Source organism: Carassius carassius, chromosome 23 (assembly GCF_963082965.1).
Source record: "Carassius carassius chromosome 23, fCarCar2.1, whole genome shotgun sequence".
Taxonomy (NCBI): domain Eukaryota; kingdom Metazoa; phylum Chordata; class Actinopteri; order Cypriniformes; family Cyprinidae; genus Carassius; species Carassius carassius.
In genome coordinates this window covers 17,911,083-17,938,594 of record NC_081777.1, presented here as the reverse complement: position 1 = coordinate 17,938,594, position 27,512 = coordinate 17,911,083, and the positions used below count along the sequence as shown (strand labels likewise).

At 35.1% G+C, this 27,512-nt stretch overlaps 2 protein-coding genes across 2 annotated transcripts in view; both read left to right on the top strand.

The window, feature by feature from the left end:
- The window catches only part of LOC132101409 (tumor protein p53-inducible protein 11-like), a 73,193-nt gene extending 57,699 nt beyond the window's left edge, over positions 1-15,494 (top strand). Inside the window, exons 4-8 of the mRNA XM_059506346.1 lie at positions 9,428-9,486; positions 11,074-11,122; positions 11,222-11,318; positions 12,641-12,742; positions 13,247-15,494. Of these exons, the coding sequence (XP_059362329.1) occupies positions 9,428-9,486; positions 11,074-11,122; positions 11,222-11,318; positions 12,641-12,742; positions 13,247-13,380 (441 nt within the window). The 3' untranslated portion in view covers positions 13,381-15,494. The remainder of the gene's footprint in view (positions 1-9,427; positions 9,487-11,073; positions 11,123-11,221; positions 11,319-12,640; positions 12,743-13,246) is intronic.
- Positions 15,495-18,031: 2,537 nt separating this feature from the next.
- Positions 18,032-27,512, top strand: part of cd82b (CD82 molecule b) — a 42,230-nt gene continuing 32,749 nt past the window's right edge. Inside the window, exon 1 of the mRNA XM_059506345.1 lies at positions 18,032-18,178. The gene's annotated coding sequence lies outside the window, so the exon portion shown is untranslated. The remainder of the gene's footprint in view (positions 18,179-27,512) is intronic.

Genomic DNA, 27,512 nt, shown 5'->3' with positions numbered 1-27,512 from the left:
TGAATATCATCTCGTTTTGTTGTTAAGGTGCATTTTACACTGCTGTTGGTAATTATATTAGTCGTTAAGATGAGTCACATCCCTCCAATGACAGATTTACAGTAGAGTTTCTGTTGCTTTCCTTTCCCTGCATTGCAAACATTTCCTTCACACATGTGCCGGTGCTTGATGAAGGAGCAAGCAGTCACATAGACCGGATTAATCCCTCCAAAACAACATTGTTTATTTCTTCCTCTTCCTGCCTTCTCTCTGCCCTGTGCCACACTACTCTGCATTATTATTCTTGCTAAATGCGTCTCACGCTCATGATTCAGGTCTGCTTCCTGGAGAAGGGTCTGTTCCTGTGAAAACCACGCATGCTAGAATGACTGTACAGATGCATGAATCAGTAATTGCACAACAGAGACCAAACAGACAAACATGTCAGAACACATGCACAATCACATGATACACACCTAGTGAAGCACTGTTTTTATTTGTGCATGGTCTTTTGGTGTAAATGACCCGCAAAGCATCTGAATGAAAGTAGCATCTATAAGTAGCAATAGTTTTGACAACAGTAGAAAGAGACAGAGCAGTGTAAAGATGTGATGATAAATGCACTGAGCTCAGTTTTGACCTCATCTTCAAAAGAGCAATTTTTGTTTACATGTCTTTCACAAAAGTGGACCTGGGCTTTGGTAATAGCTCCAATGAGATCACTCTCATTGCTATGCCTGGCTTTTATCTTCTGCGTTCAGAGTCTGACCTGCAGTAGCTTCTAATCAGGATGTCGGCACTCGCTGAGAATTTTTTGCAGAGGCCAAAGCAGCCAGCATATTGAAATATGTCGGCGAGTTTAGAAAGGTCTCGGCTGCTTCAAATAAGTTCAGATAAGATACCCGTCACAGAACCATCCACCAGATAAAATGCAATTTGCAGTTAGCCAGTTGGTAAAGTACGCGTTAGAGCCTAAAATCTTTGCTGCAGTGAATCGTAATGAAATACAACAGCAAAAACGGGATTGGATTTAATTTAGTTTAGTTTAATCTATTATCACTACTGTTGATGACCTCTGACCTGAAAGCAGCAGTTTTCTGTTTAGTGATGTGACTCTGTGTAGCTTCTTGTAATCTTTGTAGTTTGCAAATAATTTTAAATTGGCCTCTCTTTTGGTTTGACAAATATTTCACATATGAAAAGTAATTAAAAAGCTCAGCATTAAATTCTGAAACTGTCAGCAAAATCTTATCTTAAATGAAGTACCACACAGAGAGTTTAGAGACGGTCTCTGCTTGTTTAAAAATTCAACGGCAACTGGTTGTTTGAATTAACTTATGTTTTGTGTATTTGTGGAGCGGAGAAGAGTATCTTAATCTAGCATTTGCCATCTTGTCATAGCCCAGTCTTAAATAGCCTTTGTGTCCACATAGCTGTAAAACAAACAAACAAACAAACAAACAAACAAACAAACAAAAAACACTTTTAACCTGGAAATTGATAAAAAGATACTGTAATAGGATGCCTCAGTCGCAGCCATTTTAATGATGCACAGAACATTCTCTGGTGAAAAACTCCATTTAAGCTTGAAAAAAATTAAGCATGGTAAAATATTCATTATATAATGGAACATGAACGTGTCTGACCACATGTAAAGCCACAATACCAACTTGTGTTACCTATATAGACTACAGGGTTTTTTCATTTCCTAAAAGGAGCAGTTTTGTACATACAAGATTTCTGTCCAACAGTGATGTACTGTTTGTAACCTGTTTGTCTAGCTCATGTTTAAAATCATGTTTAAGATATATGTTTAAAGTTATTAAGAAAGTATTTTTTTTAAAGCAGATACAGACTATAGTGTTTTCCATGTGAGCAGGCTGTTACTAATAGGTATCTTTTTTTGGTAATGCAGGGAATTACATTGCTTCCCTGGTTTGGGTTAGTCCTCCAATTATTATTATAAGTTCACTGATTACTCCATGGTATATCTGCCTGAAATATAGCTGATGATTTATTTAAAGAGATCCTTTTGTTTTCTAATTTATTTCAGTTTTTCATCTTAGATTTCTTAATGCATCTTATCAGTATAACAATATAAAAATGTCCATCTTTTTGTTTTGTCCATGGGGCGGCAATGGCTCAGTGGTTCATGTAGGTTGTCTGCAAACCGGAAGGTTGGTGGTTCAATCCCCAGCTCCACCTGACCAAGTGTCGAGGTGTCCTTGAGCAAGACACCTAACCCCAGCTGCTCCCGATGAGCTGGATGGCGCCTTGCATGGCTGACATGTCGCTGTCGGTGTATGAATGAGTCTGTGAATGTGAGGCAACTTGTAAAGCGCTTTGGAGGGCCATTGGTCTGTTGAAAGCACTATATAAATGCAGTCCATTTACCATTTTGCTTTAACAACAGCAGCACTTGAGTTTCACCAGTTTGTGCCAAACTTGGGCCCAATTGCGTATTTTCCCACCCAAAGCAACACTGCAATGCAGATACACACTTTTGCTGATTACAAAATCTGTATTACCAGTGCTCTGAATTGGATTTTACATCATAATATATAGCTGCTAGTTATGTCAAGACCAACAGGAAGAGACAAACAACCCCTTCCCTTTACTTTTAAAGAGTCAGATCCCTCATGATTAAGGGTGGACTGGCCTGGCTGGTTCATCAATAAAGAAAAAGTGTCAGATTAAGTGACATTGTTGGCTGACAAAAGGGGGGACTAATGCAATCTCTTTTTGCTTATAAGAAACCAAAACTGACGTGAAGGAGATGGGCTCACGATATCAAGCAAAAGACATGAAGATAAAGGGGAGTGGGAGAAGCTAAAAGGAAAAAAGTGAACAGTTACATCAGGTTACCTTTGCCGCCTCTCTCAGTATGCATAGCATGTAACCTATAGCACTATAGTAAAATCCCAGGTTCAAGCGTCCACTGCTATTTATCATGAACATTCCATTCATTCATAAAGAGACAGCAGTGATACTACAATGTTTATTTGAGAGATATTAAGTAAATAGAGTAAATGAAGTAGCCTATAAGGCGATTGCGCCAATTAACAACACATGCACACACACACACACACACACACGCACACACAGACAAACATATGAATACGCAAATTTAAGAATTCTGTTGTTTCAAGTTTTCTAGATTCTAGGTTTATGATTATCATTGTCATATACATTTTGCATTCTTGTAGATTTCAAGTATTTTAGTTCAGACAATAATAAATTTCAATCCTCTGTTGAAAAAAATAAATAAGAAACCATCACATAATTTGTAGTGGCTTTACTGGTTATAATGAAAATGTTATTGGTTTCAATGGAACCTGTAATTAGTCCCTTCAGGATTTCATAGAATTGTTTTCTGATTTTTGCAGCCCAAACGACAAAACTTGCTGAATATATTGTGATATTTGCAGCATTTCTTATTATTTTGCATCGAAAATATACCACAGACAACATTCTTCTAACACTGTTATGACTTTTCTGACTTGGAAAACCACTGTAGGGCTCCAGACTAATGTTTGAGGACACCAGCACTAGTGCCATTAAGTTCTACAGAAGGTGGCACCAACACCTGACAGTAAAGCACTCACCCTAATCACACATCTCGGAGACATCCATTTAATGTCTGCATTTAAATATGCAAGATGTATTTTTAAGAGTGCTTCTTCCTCTGCAGTACGTTTCTAAAGATGTTTCCTGTCAGATGTCAAATAGACATTTATTAGAATGCATTTAAAACTGTTTTCTGCTAAAACCGTTTATCAGAGTACACAGCAGATGATTCCCAGATTTTTTGCAGATGTCTTACAGATGTAATATATTACATCTGATAAAATGTATTTTTATTACTGTCATTCGTAATGTCTAAAAATAATTTAATAAATAAGAACTTATATATATTACATCTGATAAAATGTACTTTTATTACTGCCATTCATAATGTCTAAATATAATTAAATATAAAACTATATATATTAGGGAGAGGAAATGGCTGTACTTTTTAAAGTTTTGGAATGAAAGTTCTTTTCTACATTATGAAACTTTTAGTTTTATACATGAGGGAAACCTATGGAGGATGAACAAATATAGTCACATTAAAAATATCTTTCAAATTCGGTAATACTTCAAGTTTAGCCCAAGATCAGCCCATGGCTCCAGCCATGATAAACGGTCTGCGCAGCATAGTCCAAACTATAGCTTTCGGTTTGTTTATCCAATATAGCTCTTGTACATCGGTTATGATGAGAATGCAAATCTGTTCATTCCATTTTTGGAACTGAGAAACAACCTTTATTTGACTGAATGTGCATTGCTATGACATCACGGGAAGTGTCTAAGACGAAATTCTGCCAAAAATTTGTGGCAATTACAAAAATTTCCCAGCTTTTGCTTGATTTTGCGATAATTTCAGCGATCACAAAATACTGGAGGGACTGTGTAATGGTGCCTGTTGGTCTCTGGTAATTGGTCAACTTTTATTTATGACTTTTGAATAGAATAGTGTGTATTTGTTGTAATGCAATGTGTTTAAGTGGTTTAAGATAAAAAAAAACATCCACTGGGGACATAATTACTGATTATAATGACTTATACTGTCTTTTTACACATTGTGTTGCGAATTGCGCCACGTAAACATAAAACCACGTCTGCATTCTTGATCGGAGAAACATCAAACAACATGCGCTACTCTACATTCCTCAAAACTCGCGTTTAAATCATCAGTGGCAAATATGAAAACGTACTTACAGACTGTAAGTCAGAAACGACCGTCCTTGCTACTCTCTCAGGAAACCATAAAATGTTTTCCATAAAATTCGCTGCACACATCTGGATGTTTGGGTTGAGCTGTTCCAGAACAGTGTTGTAAATACAACTTAACCACTGATTTCTAATTGTGTCCTCATTTGGAAGGCCAAACAAAGTAGTTTAGTTTTCACAACGAAACATACAGCATCTCCACAGCATTGTGGCAACAATACTACAGCGAGAATCAAAGTCGCGCCTTCTTTCTTTGTGTGAACATCTGTGCGGCATTATGCAAATCTTCCCACATCGTGACGTAGTCATGTGGGAGTGTGTTAGAATGAGCCTTTTTAGGTAGGCATGATTGACTCTTTAACTTTTATAAAGAATATCCCTTTGGATTTGAGACTTTAGTCTTTGTAACTTTAAAGATCTTCTTTATGCTTGAGCTGGTAAAGTGAAAAAGTGAAAGTGAAGTGACATTCGGCCAAGTATGGTGACCCATACTCAGAATTTGTGCTCTGCATTTAACCCATCCGAAGTGCACACACACAGAGCAGTGAACACACACACACACACACTGTGAGCACACACCCGGAGCAGTGGGCAGCCATTTATGCTGCGGCGCCCGGGGAGCAGTTGGGGGTTCAGTGCCTTGCTCAAGGGCACCTAAGTCGTGGTATTGAAGGTGGAGAGAGAACTGTACATGCACTCCCCCCACCCACAATTCCTGCCGGCCCCGGACTCGAACTCACAACCTTTCGATTGGGAGTCCGACTCTCTAACCATTAGGCCACGACTTCCCCACTAACACTCCAAAGAGTAAGGAACATTTTTAATTGCATTATATGACCCCTTTAAAGTCACTAAATCCTAATGTAATATGTCCTCCCCACACGAAACCATTATTTAATGGTTTTAATGTTTAAAAGTTGATTGTAATGTTTTCGATGGTCTTTGTAGTGCAAATCATTCAAATTTCTGTGATGGTTTTTATTGTTTTTGTCAGCAGGGTCACCATGGGTTTTATGTTATTTGCCATAAATGTGATAGGATTGCTGTAATACTGTGAGATAGCAGTGGTGGGCCTATTTGGGAGAAAATCCAGGGCCGATTTTTACTCCCAGTATGTCCCTGCTCATGATCCCCTTCAACAATTAACATTTTGTTCCTAAAAAATCCTTCCTTTGTGTTCGGATCAGTATCACCTTGGTTTTTTGATTGCAGTATCCCAATCCTGCTAAATGGTTTTAAACAGCACGCACATGAGGTCTGACCCAGATCAAAACCAAAGTGATGATCAAAATAATGATGTAATCTAATTTCAGAATCCATTTTCTTTTGAACAACCCATTTCCCTGACCGTCATGCATTCCAGAATAGTTTGAAATGCTTCAGTGGAAGAATAAAATCTGGCCATCAGTGTCACAATGTCTCTACTTTTTGGCACAATTTCTAATTAATTTAACTTTCATTTACTCTCATTTACTCAAAAATGGAAAATGATTTTGAGATTCTGTGTAAAGTTTCATAACTTCCTGTCTTGTCATGTACCATGTATCATGATTTTACCCTGTGTTCTTTCAGCACTCTTCACACTCTCAACCATAAAATGAGCCTGTCTGTCTGCTCTTCAAAAGATATTGTGGGATCGTGCTGTCATTTCATTAACTTGAACAGTCCCTTAGCAGAGGATGAGTTGAAATACGTGCTATGTGACAGCAGTATTGGATGTAACAAAACAATTCCTATTATGTCTCTTGTTTACTTTTGGTGCTATTGTGTTGATTGTCTGGGCAGCTCTGGGCATCTGCATTCTGGCAGTCACCAAATCTAATTTATTTTCGAGTCATTAGCACTTCTTAGTATGAAGCCCAGCTGTAGCATCTGCTGTATCACTGTGGCAGGATCTACAGGGACCTGTGCGATCACAGTCCTCATAGTGTGCATTCTCTCTTTATCTCTGCATGCTTATTTTGCAACCTCTCTGCCTCCATTCTGTCTCTTACAATGCTTTTCTCTTTCTTATCTTCCTGTTGCGCTCCCATTCTGTCTCATTTCACTAAGGAAGCCCATGCAGATGCACTGATGCTGTGGTTGTCTGCACAGTAAGTGGGATTCTGGAGATGTGCTGTTTTATCTGCATTCGCTGAGAACCACTGAGAATAAATGAAACAATTTCCTGCTCATATCCCTCACAGCATTTATAATGTCATCAATCAGCAAACCTGGAGATGTGGCTCAAATTAAAAATGGTTCTTTCTTGCACAGATTTATAGAAGAGTAATCAATCGTGATTCTGGGGTGCTGGTCTACTAACCAAGGGATTAAAAATAATCTAGCCTATAAAATAAATTTCTTTGCTGTCGGTAGCCTATGGGCTACTCCGTTTCTTCCTCTCTGTTGAATATGCAGCAGGTAGGGGAGGAGCTAGCACAGTCAACCACAAGAGCGCAAGTTAACAACTGAGACAGTCAGCTAGCAGGAAATAAAAAATTAAAGAAAAATGAAGCAAACGAGACTTCAGTGGGTAAGAATTCAGTTTTTTTTATCCTTAAAGTCTGAAGATCATCATCTGGCTGGCTTTCACTGTAGGTCTATTTGTTTAACTAGATAGTTATTACTACCATAGGCTAACGTTATACGTTGGCACTTGTACTGGCATCTTCTAGTACCGAATCTCCTCCGGATGAAAACACAGGAGAAGAAGCTGAAACAAGTGATAGAAGATTGCTCACTCACTCAAATATAAAATAACGTGATCATCATCAGACATTAAACAGTGTGTAAATCAAAAACCCGCTTAATCTTACCAAAGGGGGGCCACCTGTCCCACATTTTGCGGGAAGCTTTCAAATTTTAAGCTTTTGATTTGAAATGTGAAGCTTTGTTGTCCCACATCACGCAAGTCATAAGCAGTGTGCCGCATTTTAATTTTGTCTGCATCATTTTATTTAATCGTCCTTTAAATTACAATTCTAAATCATCATTCTAAAATTTATAAGAAAGCACTGAACATGTGCAGCACAGCCATTATAATTGGTTCTAGGCTAGCTAGAGCTCTTAGCTCTTCGTGGAGAGGGTGTTTTCTCTGATGATGACTGCTGCATGACCATAGACTGTAAAAAGAAATAGTGCATGACAGAGACAAGGAACCATGCAACTGTGGACCTTATAAAAAGTGATCCCTGTATTTACATAAAATGGTCTGGGCTAAGCCCCGGATGTCCTTCAATGCTGGAAACGCCCCTGCTACTAACCTTTATCTTAACATTCAGGCCACAAACCAAATACAAAAGAAATTCTGAGATTTATATTCATTTTTACCCAGACTGTTTTGCTGAGCATCATTTGAGGTCAGTAAGATTTTTTTTTAATCAAAAAATCTTGTAATCAGTGAGAGCACAGTTAGTCAAAAGTGACAGTGAAGTCATTTATAATTCTACCAAAGATTTCTTATTTTAAAAAAAAATGGTGTTTTAAACGTATTATTCATCAAAGAATCCTGAAAATTTTTAAGCAGAACAACTGTTTGACCCCTTACAGACCTTACAGACCCCAAACTTTTGAACAATAGTGTACTTCGAACGAAAATTTCACTGGATGAAAGTAATAGCTATTTGGACTGTGCGTTCATTTTTCAGATTCAGTGCTGATTCACAAGCTCTCTATTCAGTTCTGCTTTCGAATCCATTTTGAATATTTCAGTTATAATGTCCCTTTTACTCGGAGAATGTACACTTTTACTTTAGAGAAAATCCACCACATTTACTATTACTCTTCAAAATATTGTGTAAAATACAGTGATTCCAGTAGGAGTCTTCACGTAGGAGTTTCACGTTTAACTACTTTGTGAATTGTGCTTCATACATCTTTCTTTACTCTGAAAATTTTGCTTGAGTTTCAATAATGTGCATTGCACTTAATGCGCTAAAGTATCCAAGCACAGCATTTCAAACTAGTAACCCATCTTTTTAAACTATTCATTAAGAATTATTTGTTTTGTATAAATCATATTGCACTAGCAATTCTGTATGTTTTTGATTTACAAAAAAGATCCACAACTCATAAGAAGGCTGCTCTAGTTTGATTCCTGCATTTTTATATTAATTTGTTCTTTTAAAATGAATAGTTAAAATCAAATTAGTTACTTGGTTCTAAACTAAAAGATTTCCTTAGAAACCAAAATGCTCCTAAGAGCAATAAATGCTCTTTTCTTTTCTTTTTTTCAACTGTTTTAAGCAGCCATATGGGCACCCGTGATATGCTTCTAACGATAGAACAGTCTCACCTCCCAAAAAGGTGATTAAACAATTGTGTTTGCCAACACGTTGAGTTCCTTGTAGTGTTGCCATCTTTGTTTAACAGCAATGAAGAAGTAGGTGGATGTATTGAATGACAGCCATAAACCTGAATATGTGTGAATCTGTGGAACTCATGAGAGACACAGTGTGGGTGGCAGCATTTGCTAATTTGCTAATGACAGGTTTCTTCACTTAAATAAAAGATGTCTTCATGATTCGCCCCACACAACTGTGGACAACCGGCCATGCACCAATTCGCCAGGCTTCTGAATGAATGGAAGTTTCTGTCAGAATTGTCACTACCTGTTTTTATTATTCTGAGCGTAGTGTTTGTCCCTTGTGTCTTTCTCTTTCTCTTTTCCTCACTTCCTCTTTTTCTCTCTCAGATCAGTCAGATGCTGGGGAACGAGATCAAGTTTGCGGTTCGAGAGCCCGTGGGACTGAGGTGAGACAACATCCCTGTGCTGTTCTGCCACGCTCTACACCGCAGTGCTCGGGGGAGCTTGCTCATATAAACCTCATTTATTACGTTCTGCCTTGGGTCTCCAATGCAGAAAATAGCAGGCCTTTAATTAAAGCACAGCTATTTTGACAGGCCACAGATGAACCAGCTGAACCCTCGCCTCGATAATTGTATAAATTCAGCCGCTGTTTAAGTTATGCATATCATCTTGTCTGTTTCTAGATACTAAAGCAAATGGTTTATGTAAGAAGAATCCCCTGCGATATTATTAGCATCTAGTTTATGTGCATTACCTGAGTTACTTGTTTAGTCTCTATAGCTCAATTAGAATTTTACTGCATTCAAGAACATATCACATTTCTAGAATATATACAGTGGGGTCCAAAAATCTAAAACCACTATTAAATGCATTTTAAAATGTTAAATTACACCACTGTCCAAGAGTTTGAAGTAGGTAATATTTCTATAGTGTTTTTGAAAGAAGTATCTTCTGCTCACATAGGCTGGTGATCAAAACTTATGTAAAAACATATTGTGAAATATTATTACAAAAGAACTGTTTTCTATTTGAATATATTTTAAAATGTCATCCATTTCTGTAATGGCAAATTAAAATTTTCAGCATCCATTACTCCAGTCTTCAGTGTCACATGATCCTTCAGAAATCATTCTAATATGCTGATTTAGTCTTCAAGAAATATAATTGTTCTTATTGTTGGAAACAGTTGTGAAGCATATTTATTGGACTGTCCTGCTTTTAATACAGGTAGATGGCATTTCTATTTAATAAACTCACTTTGTTTAGTAAGATTTTACCAGAAAGCGATTTATTTTTTTATTTTTGTCATACATAAATGATAAAATATTATCCTAACTGCTGTGTTTTTATTTTTGTTAAGTTTTTTATTTTACTGTGTTTATTGTACCCATGAAAATAGCATTAGTTGCTGACATGATGGCTTTAAAAACTATACTATTACAGCTGCTACTAGAAACAGTTTAATATATTTATAGAAACCGTGATTAGTTTTTTAACGATGCATTGATAAATAGAAAGTTCAAAAGAACAGCATTTATTTGAAATATAATTTTTTGTAATATTATAAATGTCTAACTTTTGATCAATTCAATAGATCCTTGCTGAATAAAAGTATGTATTTTTATCGACCACTAATTTTTGGAAGATGGTGTGTATGTTATCTGCAATCAGCATAACAATTAGAGTCAAAATGAACATGGATTTGAGAATGCCTTAGTATGTGGTTTGTCGACAGCAGCTCTGAATAAAACCTGCTTTTTATGTTCTCCAGCATGATTTGAGATGATCCAAAGATGTCCCAAATCAACCTATCTGATTAGTGATCTAAAATTGGTCAGAATCTAAGATATCTCTTATTCATTTTACATTCAGGTGTTTCTTTAAGCAGGTTTAAATGCAATCCCAGATAATTGACCTCAGACCTTTACTAGATCTCATTGCTTAACTGCCTTTGGTGCTTTAAAATAGAAGATTAACAACCAGAGTTTGCCGTCTTTTCTAACTGACTCTGATGTTTTTCCTTTCTCGAGATTGTGGATCCTCTTCTCCGCTGTGGTTTTCACAGTCATGGCCCTTATGGTAAGTTTCAATACTTTAAGATTCATACAGTATCATAATCTTTATCTTTAGTATCATAATGAGTCTATCAGTAATTGATTTGAAATGTGTGATTTATAGGCTCTAGCCTTCCCTAACCAGCTGTATGAAGTTGTATTTGATCAAGAACAAACAGCCACCAGCATCTCTATACGTCTCTATGGTGGGGCCATTCTCAGTAAGTCATATTCATTTCATTCTGTGTTTTAATAATGCAATGTAACATAATGATCTCTCACACTCTTAATTAGAGGTTGTCATGTGGTAAGCGCGTCTATTGATGGGCTGTAAACAGACTCCTCTATGTGTCTTTTTACTCTTCTTCTCAAGGGGCTCTTAAGATGTGTTTTTGTGTTTGTTATGTGAGTTAATGGCCAGTCAGCCAGTGGATTGTGAAGAGAAGCGAGGAGGAAATATTCCCTGAGGGCCGGCACGCTCTCCGCTGCTCATTCATGTAATTGCACATTAAATCGGCCTCTTTCTGGCCCACTGCAGACAACGAATTTGCACAAATTAGTAGTGCAATTATTCCTCTTTATACCTGCTCCCTTTTCAAATCTTGCCCATCAGAAATTAAATAGATGAGATGTTTGTTTTTTTTTAATATATATATATATATATATATATATATATATATATTCCTCATTTAATTCTCCTGGTAATTAAATCTGTCAGCACGTGTCAGCCGCTGTTCTCTGGTGTCTCCAGGTGAACATTTTATGTCTCAACCCCCTTGGTGATAAGTTACCTTTAAATAAGTGTAGTTCACTGGAACAGTGAACATTTGTGTCATCTCACTCAACATTTTCTCTTTTTATTTATAATTTCTAAAATCCACTACATTTATTGTATTCATTGGTTTAAACTTAGAAAATGAACTGAACTGATTTGAAATTACTTGTAGGGAAAAATATAGTATTTAAAGCCTTCTAAAGAGTAATTTGTCTTTAATATATATAACCTACAATCCTGACCGTTTGTATACTTGAAGCATGTCAGTAAATGTTGAGGCACATTGTAATGTTTAGCTTAGATGTTCTTGTTTACTTGCTCTACTGTTCAAAAGTTTGGGGTCAAAAGTCTGTTATTCTTACCAAGGCTGCATTTATTTGATCAGAAAGTTTTATATGTTAATATATTTTCAAATGTAATTTATTCCTCATGGCAAAGCTGAATTTCAGCAGCCATTACTTCAGTCTTTAGTGTGACATGATCCTTCAGAATGCATGAAGCACCGCTTAAGACATATTTCTTCTCATTATCAATGTTGAAAACAGTCGTGCTGCTTAATATTTATTTGGAAAGCGTAATACTTTTTTGTTTTTTCTGGATTCTTTGATGAATATAAACTTCAATAGAATCTTTTGCAACATTATAAATGTCTTGACTGTCACTTTTGATCAGTTTCATACAAAAGAAGTCAACAAGATCTTACTGACCCTAAACTTTTGAATAATAGTGTACATGTACTTCCTCATTTATTTGCTTTCTTTTTGACAGGTCTTTCTCTGATCATGTGGAATGGCTTGTACACTAATGAGAAGGTTATCATCCAGTGGACGTTACTTAGTGAGGCCTGCTACTTTGCCATCCAGTTTTTAGGTTTGTATCAGTGAGAGTCTAGAGTCTAATGCACGCAGTGTCTTGTCATCTCTAGATGGGCCGTGTACTATCATGATGCCACTGCCCTCTAGTGGTTACGGTCTATAAACAGATCCATTCAAGTATATACATGTACATTGTAACATACATTGTCTGGCTTATTGCACATATGCAATTGGTTAAAACATTTTAAAGAAGTAAAATTTACTTCTAATTATTATAACATATTATTGTAAGTAATAAGTATAGGTTATTTCAAATCAATTTACTGTATTTTGATTAAATAAATGCAGCTTTGGTAAGCAAAAAACACATCTTTTAAAACATTACAACCTGAAAAGCCCCATTCACACCAAAACCGATAACTATAAGGATAAAGATATTACAGTCTGTTTATTCTAAGCACGGGCCTAAAATCTAATTAGTCATTGTGATATTTAGAATACATTTTACCATGTGTTTCCTCAAAACTGTCCCGTATATCTTCGCTTCACTATGTTGCAGTGACCTCCGTCACCCTGGTGGAACTGGACTCTTTACCAAATGCTGCCATCCTCCTCCTCCTCAGTCGCATATTCTTCCTCACTGTCACACTGTCCTACTACTACCATCTGGGACGCCGGCCCAGGAAGATCTGAGAGCCCCTCAAGCAGCGTTCTGACACACTTGGTGCTTGGGGAGTTGAGTGACGGACCACTGGGCTGGAGTTTCCATCAGAAGCGTTGAACCACAACATCAACCTGTTCACCTGGCGTTGAGTCTTACCGCAAGGCCGATGCCAACCCCAAAGCCTTTATTTTAATTCCAGCTTACATACAACACAGGGGTTTGCCTTTAGTGTGAGCAACTCCATCTCTTTCTGTTTGTTTTTTTCTTCTTCTTGGGAAACACTCACAATATGGTCAAATGAATTGAATTTTTCTTTCAGATAGTGCAGTCACAGTGTAGCCCTCCTCATTCACCGTTTATCGTGTAAAGTATTGCACTCCGTAGCCAAGCTTGGACTGCTGGCATAATTGTCTGTAGCTAAGGTATCAACAAAACTGTAAATCATTCATGTAATAATGCCAGTGAGCGCCTAGTCATGTGACGTGCGTGGAGGTGGCTAGCAAACACTAGATTGTGTGTTTTTACATGCAGTTATTCAGTATTTGAGCAGTAAAAACATTGTTCCTGATTGGTGTATTTTGTATCACTGCTATATTACTAAACTAGGAACAACCTGCTCTACGTCGAATGATGGAAATGGTTAAGAAAAGCATAATTGTACTTTATTGATGACTGATGCAACAGGTTCATTTGTTCAGTTAGTTGGTGCATGGACTGTTTCAGGAACTTCAGTAAATGGGTTTGAACTAATCATTTATATTATAGATAACAACTCTATCCATTTTTTTCTTAGTGTCAAGTTTGTTTCATTAAAATGTCAGAAACACCTTTTTTTGTCTAGTAATGCCACAGAACATGGTTGTGTAGCACAATGACATGTTTCATTCATTTTAACAAGCAATGTAGCAGTATTTTCCCGCACTGTTTTCCCCCCTAATATTGCCTTTTAATGCTAAACTGCACAGGCATTCCTCATGTCAGCACACTGCCAGGTGTTTTTATTCTTCAAATGATCTGTATATATTTTTCTGTTGATTATGCTTATTTATTGGCCTGCCCAAAAGTTTTTGCATTAGGTAATTTAGATTTTTTAATTTTTTTTTATTTCTTTTTTTTTTTTAGGTTTGTGGTATAACTTGCATGCTTGTTGTCTGAGTTTTTCAGTCCAGAAATGATCTTGTATATTGTACAAATTGCAAAATCAAAATGAGCTGTGTGTGTGTAGTTACACTTTTCCTGCCTTTTGTGGATTTGCAATTATTTTAGACCGTGTCCATTAGTACAACAGTGACAACTCCCATTAAAAGCATAATAGAATTGAAAAAACTTTATAACGGTAGAATAACTTGGATTTTAGATATTGGAAGAAAAAAATCTCGATTGGCTATATGGAAGTAAGGAATATGTTTAGCAAGAACTTATACGGTAAATATCTGTTGTTAAATGTTTCATATTGAGGCTACAGTGCTGTTGGTTGTTTTCATATGTGATAGAAAAAAGTTTGTGTTTATGTACAATATGAGGACAAAAGTAGCAGTTACTTGCAGGGTTTAATTAGGTTTGCATTTAACTCAGTTACCCAATTCCAAAGCTCTGCTATACATGGCTCAAAAGAGGTCATGAAGTTCCAAGGACCAGCTCTGGTAGAGGCTCATGTTTCTTTTACAAATCCGGTTTGATTTCATCTCTTTCTGTAGTCTTAAATCCGAACAGCTCATAGTTCAAATCCCAGTACAACCCTTTCCTCTCGCCGTCCTGTAGATATTTTTTCTTTGACAGAACCAAATCAGTCCTAGTTATTCATTATAGACATGGCTGTTACTGTATGTTCTGTTCCTCTCATTAAAAAGCGAGCTCTCATCCCTCTTAACACTCGCTCAGTTAAATATGATGATGGCAAATGCCAAACATGAATCATTTGTTATTCACGTCTCCTGATGAGAATTGTGTTGCCATGCGATTAGAAATAATATCCTTTTAGCTGCTAGTGGCTTCAGTTGTCTGCCAATGGTATACATAATGCCTCTGAAGGGATGTTAATGTACTTTTTAAATGTGTGTGTGAATATTTTATTGAAAGATGTTATTGTTATGGACTTGCATCGTTATCTTTTTGGAATAAAGAAAATGTACAATTATTGCAACTGCCATTCACTTTCTTTTTTTTATTTTTAGATAATATATGCTTTAATAATGAGCTTAACCTCCCTCCAGCTTTAGATTTTGTCAGCATATACAACAGTAGAAATCGAAACTGGCCTGGAGCTATTGAATTAAACAGTATGACCTTGGAACATTGTAACATATTAAAGGCACACTTGTATTAGTACTTAATTAGTACTTAGTACTAAAAACAGCTGGTTTTAGCTGGACATCCAGCAGCTGGTCAACAGGCTGGTTTTGGCCACTCCTCAGCTGGTCAGGCTGGGAGACCAGCTAAAATCAGCTACTTCCAATTTAAACCAACTAAGATCAGCCAATCAGCTTAGGCTTTTTTTTTTTCAGCAGACAATTAGATGTATTAATTGCCGTTTCAAATTTTCAGAAAGTGCAGCTCCAGAAACTTTAAATATTTTATATTTGATAATAGTTCTAATGCCTTGAGTTTTCGTTTAATCTTTAGCCAAGTTTTTGCTCTTTTTGAACGAATAATCCTGCTCAAGTCGATCGCACAATTTATGAATAATAATAATAATAAACATTTTCGCATTTGACCAGTGGATGGCAGGATTGTCAAAACAATACATGACTCCACCATTGATTGTTTGCATTGATCAGGTCCAGCTCTTATATAGTGATAGAAATTACATTAATGTTGTATGTGAAATACAAATTTTGGGACACTTTTATTGAAAATGTGTTCGGTATTAACACTTCACATGTTGGAAAAAAAAGACTAACCCTATAACCAGGGGCGTAGTTTATGGGGGGGATGGGGGGGAGGTAACCCCCCCCCCCCCCAATATTCAAATCCATCAGTTACAACCCCCCCAATATTTCAACATGAAAATCACAGTAGATCAAATGAAAAATATATGAAAAAATAGAATTCATTTATTTTGTAAAAATAATTTAGCTCCTAATCAAATATGAGTATGTCATAATAAATCAAAATACTCCCCCTCCATTGAACCGATTGGTAACGCCCAACCAATGAGTCGCACTTTCACCAAAATAAGCGAGTGGAATGGGAGGAGTTTGGAAGGAGTTTGAATGGGAGAGCACACGGTTAATGTTAGCGCCAAAAATGAAGAGAAGCGCTGCACAGCGGACTATATTTAACTGCTGGTCAGAGAGGGATGCAAAAATAAATAAATAAATAAAGCATGTACTGAGAATGAGGTATGAGAATATTGTGTAATAGTTAGTTCACACCACTCCATTGCAATTTATTTAGCTATAACTAACTATAAGTTACCAAAGCAGCTGCCTGTTTTGCTAATATATTTTTCAATAGTGTCTATAATTATCAACGACAAAAGTATTCCCATCGGTGTTTATTTTCTTACTAAATTAATCTGACTTTTGAACGAATTGGATGAATTAACGATTTAAGTGGCTAACTCATTAAAACAGTGAAACACTGCCGCCTACTGGCGGTTTCAATACTTAATTTCTTTCTTTTGATAATCTCTACTATGTTAGAATTTTATGAATGATGATTATACACAAATTTCATAACGTTATGAAGTTTATAATCTCTTAACATGTTTTTATAACAGATTCGATGTAAATAAAGCTGCAGGGTAGAAAAGTCAGCAGAGGGAGAGGAGGAGCAGGTGATCAGGTAAAGAAGATGCCATTGATTAATCAATAAAATAAAATAGGAAACAGTATAGAAAAACAGCAGCTTTGTAAAATTAGGCTATACATTAATGCCTTTAATGTTTTAAAGATGTGTTTCCCTTTAAAAAAATTAAAATGCATTAAGGTGGAATGTAAAAATCTTAAAATAAATGTCTAAATGTTGTCTCTTTCATATTTGTATATGTTGAATTTGTAATCAGTTAAAGCATGTTGCCAGATAGATAGATAGATAGATAGATAGATAGAAATAAATTATCCAATAACAATACACATAAAAAATTAAAAAAAATAAAATAAAATAACGGGCAGCATACAACGTTCAACCCCCCCAATGTTCAAACCAAATCTACGCCCTTGCCTATAACCCAAGAGGCTCAGACAGGTGTAGGCTATAATTGAAAATGAGCTCGTGCACAGCTATTCTAAAAACACTTTTATGCCTGGATCTAAAACTGAAACTTATTATAGAGTTGCATAACTTTAATGTTCATCTTGCAGATTAAGCCCATGTGTGTGTGTGTGTGTGTGTGTGTGTGTGTGTGTTTGTGTCTGATACATAAAATTATGCTTTTTATTACCATATTTCCGTTCCATAAAGCTATAAAACACAAAATCCAATACATGGTTTAGGATGTGGTACAATGACTTTCTTCGGAAAATTAAGACAATAAAAAGGGAGGAAACATGGCATTTTCCCCCTTCTGTCATAAAAATATGTAATTTAACTGACAGACCCATCCTGAAAACAATCTTTGAAGGATATCCTTTTAATGTATAAATTATTTTACAGCAGGGACAATAACTAGCGGTTATGGCAGTGGTCTGAGTTTGGCAGAAACTCTAGTCACCATGTTAACTGTGTTCAGCCCAGACTGTGTGGGTTCAGCCGGGCGGGGCAGTAAAGGGTTAAAGAAGGTGCTTCTGCTGCTCCTCTAGTCTATTTGTTCAGTCTTTCTAGCACGACAACGAACTCACTGACAGCAGCTCAACGGGATCTTCCTTACGACTCGACACAAAAGAGGTACATTTTCACTTGTATCTAAAATGTTAGTACGTTACAGAAGCTATTAAAAGTTATTTACCTGTCTGCTGGCCTGAATTAACGTTAGTGGCAGTAAACTAATCTAAACTTACTAGTAAACGAGGTCTTGAGTAGCTTTGTATCGCGTTTTCTACAATAGTAAACTAGTTATTTTGTATTTTAAGTGTGTTTTTGTTCTTTATATATAGTTTAAAATGTTCGCTGATGTGGCACTGGCAGCTGGTGCCGTTCCTGTGAACAATCACAAAAAGCTGAATTTGACGCGAGTTAACCCTTCTCCGGTCAATGCATTGCAGCTGTGGTTTAGCTAGTTTTAATGTTGATTAGGCTTGTGTAGAAACTTGGAAGCCCGTGTTGATCAACAAGGTTGTCTGTGTTGAAAGACGTGAGCAGCGGGAGTGGCTCGTGGCTTTTAAAAAGCAGCATTGTAAATGTTAATAGTCGCGTGGAGTGTAGGCGCAACTCTTTGTATTAGCTTTGAGTGTTCCCACGGTCCTGGGACACCTGTAAATATGAGGGAACTTTAACATTGTGATTTCGATATGTCATGGAATGGAATTCAGTAAAATTATATGGAAAGTCATTTATACAAAGCTGGGTAATATAGTAACTAATTACATGTAATCTGGATTACGTTAAAAGAGTGTTATTTTTCCCAATTTACAGTAAAACTAAAATTGCATCTATAAAATGTAAGTGTTGTACTACAATTTATATATTGATTCAATTTACCAGACACTACGTTTTTTTTTTTTTACACAGGAGTTTCTTATGCTCATCAAGGCTGCATTTATTTGATAAAAAAATACAGGAACAAATGTAATATTGTGAAATATTATGATGTAAAAAAAAATGCATTAAAATCTAATTTAATGAAATTATGATCGATTTAATTTTCAGCATCATTACTCCAGTCTTCAGTGTCACATGATCCTTCAGAAATAATTGTAATAAACTGATTTATTATCAGTGCTGGAAACTGTTGTGCTGCTTTATAATTTTTGGAACCTGTGATACTTTTTTTCAGGATTATTTGATGAATAAAAAGTTAAAAAGAACAGCATTTATTTAAAACAAAAATATTTTATAACTATATACACCATTCAGAAATTTGGGGTCAGTCAATTTTTCTTCTTTTTTTTTTAAAGAAATTACAACTTTTATTCAGCAAGGATGTGTTAAATTGATAAGAAGTAATAGCAAAGATTTATATTGTTAGAAAAGATTTATATTTTGAATAAATACTGTTCTCTTTATTCCTAAAAAATCCTGAAAAAAGTATATATATATATATATATATATATATATATATATATATATATATATATATATATATATATATATATTTGGTAGCCCAACTGTTGCCAACATTGATAATTTTAATAATCAGCATATTTTATACTGGAGTAATGAAATGGAAAAAACAAACAAACAAACAAAAAAAAACCCCAAATGGAAATTCAACTTTGTATCACAGACATTTTAAAGTATATTACAATAAAATCAATTATTGTGTATTGTAGCAAGATTAAATTTTTTCTTTCTGTATTTTTGATCCAATAAATGCAGCCTTGATGAGTAGAAGAGACTTCTTTAAAAAAACATTACAAGTCTTCCTGAGCCCAAACTTTTGAACGGTAGTGTAAATTGAACAAAAACATATTCTTTCTTCATCATTTTGTAGAAACAGTTTTAAATTCATGCTGAATTTTTTGTAGAAAAGGTACATCGCCATCTTGCATCGAAGTGACTTGAACGCACCTTGCATCGTAATTATGGCTTCCCAACTTCCAATGTCCCAGCAAGTCTAGAATGTACCAGTAGCCCTAGCGGTGACAAATCTCAAAACGTAAGGAGATGATATAGTTAAATGTCTCCTGCCATTAAACAGGATGTGTTATAATTCAGGTAAGTAGCTAAAAACATACTGATTTTAGTAAACCTGTTTAGCAAGATTCAAATAGTTGTTCTGCCACGGTACTATACTTGACCTGAACGAAAAACTATTTAGTAAACACATTCTAGGATATTAGGGTCACTGGTCTGCTGTCAGGACTGCACATCTGTCTGTAATGAAAGCACAGATGTGGAAATGGGTCAGAACTGAGTTGGGGCTGAGCAGTGGATGCTTCTTCAGGTCCATAAAAGGTTAAGGGCTGGCAGACCTCCCAGGACGTGTCTCTGACTGGAATGAGCCCACAGAGAGAGAGAGAGAGAGAGAGAGAGGGCCAGGATACAGATGTTCCCCTTATTTTACTCTGACTTTTCCTAGCTGGAAAACTCCTAGGAGCCAGCTAAAAATGGGATGCCACTATGTGTTTAAGAGCTGCTTTGCCAAGACAGGCCTGCAGCGGAAACTTAATAGGCAGCTCTTTTTCCAAAGGAAAATTTCGGTTTGGCTGCTTCCTAAAAAAAAAAAAGATTTAATGTGCAAAAACATTCCTTGTTGTAACTTAGCTTTCATATATCAGTACACACTGCATTTGATGTTTTTTCAATAAACAAATGTTCTGCTTCATATTTAAATAGGTGTTTAAAGCTGACATGAAACGAAAATTCACTATATATCTATTCTCTAAATCCATGTTATAGATTTTATCCAGGAAAAATCAATCTGTGCTAATGTTTCATTTGTAAGTCATTTATTTATTGTTTTTTTTTTTTAACATTTAATCAAAGTCTTTTCTCTGGTGACGTATGCAGGACTCATTTAGGGTGTGTTCAATCTTGTAGGCCGGTTCTTTTGGTACAGATCAAAAAAGAAAATGATAGAGTCCTGGTTCATTTAGCATTCACACTGTAATTTTCAACAACTAACCTAAAGATACGAAACAAAAGGCACAAAGATACATACGGTCACAACCTGTGGCCGGTTGCGTATAAGCTTAGACTAGTCTTACAAGTTAGTCCTCTGATTTTTTTCTTCTTTAAGAGTAGTGATAACTTTTGTAAGTCAGTTACATAAAAAGTAGTTTGGTCTGAAAAATAAGACTCATTACCACTTGGCTAAGAGCTAGTTGGTCAGACTAGTTCTTACGACACAGTCTTAGCAATAGTAGCTAAATTGGTGCAACTGGTCCGTGATTGGGCAGCAATTCTGGAATATATTTTGCAGCCCTTCCAAACATCCAAAACTGTTATGTGCTGGGCTAAATCAGCTCATTGTATGTGTGTACATAAGGTGGTATTGTATTTTTACCAGCTTATAAGTCACAAAGAGCTTATATAATGTGTAAAGGAGTAAAAATAGTGCCAGGAATTCCTCCGTCACACACTGAGATCTTTCCACTTGGTTTGCACCAAGGTTCAGAAGACAGTGTGCATGCTCATTTAAATGAACTGCACTAACAGAGCAATCATTTTAGGGTGTTTTCACACTTTTTTCTGATTGCCTGGCTCTAACCTGAGTTTGATTGATCCCCCGTTCCATTGCACCTTCTGGATTGTGTTTACACAATGTTTTTTGGTTTCTGAACGACACTCTCCAACACATTTACAAACAGAGTATATGTTTCTGTTTTCAAGAGGTACATTTATTTTATTTTATTTTTTAATTTAATGAATTATTAGCTTTTTATCAACCTGCAAACCCACTACAGTTCTTAGTTCTTAAGCCTAGTTTGGGAAACCCTAGTGTTATTATGTAATGTTTAAAGGGGTCATATGATGCTTTTTTTTTAAAGATCATTATTTTGTGTATTTGGTGTAACAGAAAATGTTGACATGCTTTAATGTTCATAAAAAACAATTTATTTTTTCGAATACTGTACATTATTGTAGGTCCTTTATGCCCCGCCTCTCTCAAACACACCGTTTTCTACAAAATCCCTCCTTCCGACAAGCGCAGTCTGCTCTGATTGGCCAGCTGACCCAGTGCATTGCTATTGGCCGGTAGGGCTGGGATTCAATTCGATTTCAATTCTCAAGCTTTTGATTTGATTAGATTCGAATGTATTATTTTTATTATTATTTTTTTAATTACATTCAGTGAATATAGTTTTAATACAAATACTATTGATATTTCGAAAAATATTTACAGTAAGCATCAGATTACAAATTTTGAATTAATAAAAAAATTAAGAACCACAGGCTTGTATTTTAAAACTATTCTTTTTTCTTTTTTTTGTATTGGGTCCTTTTTTGAACAATAATAGGCCCTATAAGATGTTCTTATTTTTTTCTGGTAATCAGATGAAGGCATAAAACATTCATTTAATTTATCCTAATCAAATGTAAATTAAACCCTTTTATTTTTTGGCAAGAGGTTTACTGTTAAAATTAAAAAAGAAAACAAATGTGATTTCTTCTTTTAAAAATAAAGATTTATTAATATGTATTAGCAGTAGTAGCATTAAGTCTTATGACTGCTAAATTGTAATATATTCTGACGTTTCTTAATGTTAAACTATACTTTTATTTTGATGGGTTGCCATGAGGAACTGCTGTGTATGTGATATGACGGTAGTTTTCTCAAATGAAACTGTTAAATGCTAATGAAGTGATTCTCAGAGCGGCTGGAGAGGATATTTGTGTATTCATATCATCATAGTGAGACCGCAGAAGCTTAAAACACAGCGAGCGTCGTCTGCACTTTAGTATGTGTGTACGTTATGTTAGTAAACAAAATCTGCCATTCTATGAATAGAAGGTGGAGAAGCTCATAACAAGAATGTGTTATGGTAGTCTGCAACCTAGTTACCAGTGAAAGTGTGTTCAAGTGTTAAAGCCCTCCACACACACATGAAGAGTATTTCTGTCAGGCAGTGGTTGCGTGTGATGCTTTAGATGGCTTATTTCACTTAATGCAATATGATAAATGTACATGATTTGTCTAAAGTGAAAAAAGTGATTCTTTGTAAACAAGCAATACAATTAAAAGTGCAGCAATACAGAGGGAAAAAACTTTGAGCATACTCTCCAATCCCGGAAATGGTGAGAGGGAAACTTTTTTTTTTAGACAATGGATGCTAACCAACACGAGTTGACAAATATAGCACAGAACATTTAGCCTGATGGTATAGTAGATAATTGTTTCCCCCTGTGATTGTAATGCTTGTGTTGTGGCTGTTGAAGACCCGGCTCTCATTTAGCTATGGCTTGACCTTCCTCTTGGTGGAGGGGTGAGGGGGGAGACTCAATGGGTAACTGGGGCGTGAGACTGACACCCCCCCCCCCCGAAGTGGAGCATTGAAGCTGCCTCAATTATGGTTGCCATAGGAATGCCCTGGGAGTATAAAAGATGTTGGCTGGTGGGAAAATCATAGGGTTATGCAAAAATAGTGTTGGAAGGGGTGAATTATTACCTGGCCCATAATTTGGCTCTTTTTGATCAGTCTAAATTACTAACTCAAGAAGCCTTACTTAGTAATGTTTGGACTTTTTTTATGGATGACATTTGAACTTAATGTAAGGAGGGATAACTTGAAACTCCTCCGTGTTAGGCTTGCTCTAGGCCTTCAACCTAAAGATTTTATGATAATAGCATTTAATGTTTTTATCTTGATGGTTAATTAAAGGCTCTGCCTCCTCCTTTCCCTGAAGACAGCATCAGTAATTTTGCTGCACCTTTTTTTTATGTTTTCTGTCGAGCACGTGTTCCAGACATGTAAATCACTGGCTCTAATACTAGAAACAAACTAATTTATTTATTTTCAGTTTATTTAACAGGGACAAATGCAGTATAACATTGCTACAATTTCATGCAGCCGATGCTCTACATATAGGCTTCTAGCCAAAGGCTAATTTGCAGCCCCAGTCCCTGGTTAGGCTAAAAAAAAAAAACGAAAAACAAATTAAATAAAAATAAAATAGACTACTAAGACTATGTACAAACATCAATGTTCACATATCTGCTTTTGTTTGAACCACTTTTTCAGTTTTGTTTGAAAAATATTCAACTGTGTTTGCATTTTCAATTCAGCTGACAAGCTGTTCCATAACAATGTACCTTGAACTGTAAATGTAGATTGTGCAAATTTAGTTTTTCTCTGTGGTGCTATACAGTTCTGTGTAGTTGCACCTCTTGTAGCGATCCCCTTACTACTCTGTTTTGATATTAATTTGCATATAACGCAAGATTATTTAAACATTTAAAAAACATTTTAATAAGAGATGAATTTATAAAATTTTCAAAACTAAGCAAACTATATTTTTGTAAAATGCTACAGTGATGCCATCTGGTTGGTTTCTTATCCAAAACTTTCAGTGTTTGTTTATATAGGGATCTAACAGGTTTAATAGTCAGTTGAGAAACCTGACTCCAGACAGTCACACTGTAAGATAAGTGTGAAAAAATCATTGCATGCATGTATAACTTGGCTGCTTTCAATGATATATATGGTCTAATCATGTAAAAACAATTCAGATTTGTTTTGATTGTTCTACATAGCTTCTTAAGATGCATATCAAATTTCAAATGAGAGTCTAAAATAACACCTAAATATGTAAAATTATTAACTGTTTCAATTTCCTTTTGATTGATCTTAATTATAAAACCACTCATTGAAAAACACATTGAGACAGTTTTTGTACAATTCAGGGTCAAACAACTGTTCTGTAACCACTGTGACACACCAATCATTTCATTTGTTAATATTTCTGCAGCTAAGCTTGGAGTCTTTGCAGATACATAAATGACTGTGTCATCTGTGTATAACTGACATTTTGTTTGCTTACAACAGTTTGGAAAATCATTAACATATAAGGAAAACAACAATGGTCCCAAAATTGACCCTTGAGGGAGACCCATATTATTATTTCGTAAAGCTGATCTTGAATTATTAATTTTAACACACTGATCTCGGGATTCTAAATATGATCTAAACCAATTCATTGCCTGCTGAGTGAAGTTAAATAAATTTAATTTGTGTAGGAGAATGTCATGATTCACCGTATCAAATGCCTTTTTGAGATCTAAAAACACTGCACCTACTACATTACCTTTATCTAAAGATTCCTTAATAAATTCTGCGAGAAAGCAGTTTGCCATTTCTGTTGAATACTTAGGCCTAAAACCAAACTGTTTAGAATAAAGTAAATCATGTTTTCTAAATAATTGATAAGTTGTTCAGCTACCAATTTTTCCAGAATTCTTGAAATTGCAGGAAGAATAGAAATTGGTCTATAATTCTGAACCTCATCAGCTGATCCTGCTTTGAAAATTGGAGTTACAATACTAGTTTTCCAATTTGAAGGGAATTTATTTTCTCTAATTGATAAATTTATCAGATTTACCAAGGGCTTTATCAAACAAGCACTATATGTTTTTACAAATGCAGTATCCATTCCAAATATATCTTTAGCCCTTGAGTTATTCAGTTGATTAATAATTTGAAGTATCTTATGTTCATCAACCTCAGAAATATGAAAGGATGAGGGTGTGCCATTTATTACATTTTGAGGTAGTTGTATAGTTTTAAAACGCATAGCAAGCTCTTCCACAGACTGAGTAAAATATCTATTAAATTCATTGGCAATTTCAGTGCTATCAGTACTTAATCTACCATTTATTTTCAGCTCCACTAAAGGTTTTCTTTGTGTACCCTCTCTTTTAGAAAGTTTATTTATACACTTCTAAAGAGATGAGCTATTTCCTCCTGATTCTGTAATCAATTGCTCAAAATATGCAGTTTTTGCCTTCCTCATATCACTAATTACTTTATTTCTTAATGATTTAAAATGTATAATATCTGTCTGCATTTTTGTAAGCAATGACTTTTTCAAAGCTATATCTCTCTTTTTCATTAGTTGATAGATATCTGAATTTAACCATGGTAGAGATGCATTTTGTCTACATTTTAGCGGTTGTTTGTATTTTTGAATAGCTTTTTCAATAGTTCTCATCACAGTTTCACTGTTTTTGTCCAATTCACCAATTTGTAATACATCATCACAATTTATGTTTTTCATATCATTTTCAGATTTTAACATTGTACTCTGAAGAATGCCTACTTTTCCTGGTTTAAATATTTGATGAAAATTATTCTGCAAACGTTGCTTTGTTAATTTCCTAACAACCAGGATCATGTTATGGTCAGACAAACCCGTCAAAAGATTATATGTTTTTATTACCCGTTCAGGTTTATTTGTAAATACCAAATCAATAAGAGTTTTACTTGTTTTTGTTATTCTTGTTGGTCCTTTTATTAACTGGTTAAATTTGTGTTTTGCTATAATTGATTTCAGTTTTTGCTTACTATGTTTGTCTGACCAATTTATGTTAAAATCTCCAAATATAACCGTTTCAATACGCCCATTTAAAAACTTCAACATTTCCTCTAAATTATTATAAATCATTATCAAAGTTGGAAACAGTTCTGCTGCTTAATATTTTTTCAGAACATGTGATACTTTTTTTTAGGATACTTTGATGAAAAAAAAGTAAAAAAAAAAAAAAGCTATGTTTTTAAAATATATAAATATTTTGTAATAACAATATACACTACTGGTCAGTAATTTGGGGTCAGTAATTTTTTTTTCTTTCTTTTTAAAAAAAAAATAAAATCAATACTTTTATTCAGCAAGGATGTGTTAAATTGATAAAAAGTGATTAGTAAAGAAAATGTATTTTTAGAATATATATTATTAGAATTTTTTTTTTTTTTTTTTAATAAATGCAGTTCCTTTTAACCTTTTATTCATCAAATATATTAGACAGCAGAACTGTTTCCAACACTCATAATAAATCAGAATATCAGAATGATTTCTAAATGATCATGTGATAGACTGGATGTTACATGTGACACTGAAGGCTGGAGTAATGATGCTAAAATTTAGCTTTGCATCACAGGAATAATTTTTTTTTTAAGTATATTCAAATAGAAAACTATTATTTTAAGTTGTAATAATATTTCACAATATTACTGTTTTTTCTGTATTTTTGATCAAATAAATGCAGGCTTGATGAGCAGAAGAAACTTCTTTCAAAAACATTAAAAATAGTAATGTTTCCAAACTTTTGGTCTGTACTGTATGTATATGTGTGTATATATGTATATGTGTTTGTATGTATATATAATTTTTATTTTTCTGTATTTTTATTTTTTTGCCATGACGTGTATTTGCCACATTAATTGATGTAGGCGTGTGCAGGAAATCCTTGTTTACTTGTGGTATTTAAATCAACCATATTAAAGGGCATTTATTTAATATTTAGTCTGTTATTACTAGAGCCCGACCGATATGGATTTTTGGGGGCCGATGCCGATATTAACTCGAAAAGAGCTGATTTATAAGCCGATATTTTGATTTTGAAAATAATCTGGATATTAGACCCATTTCCTATAAACTGCATTTACACAACATTCAATAGCAA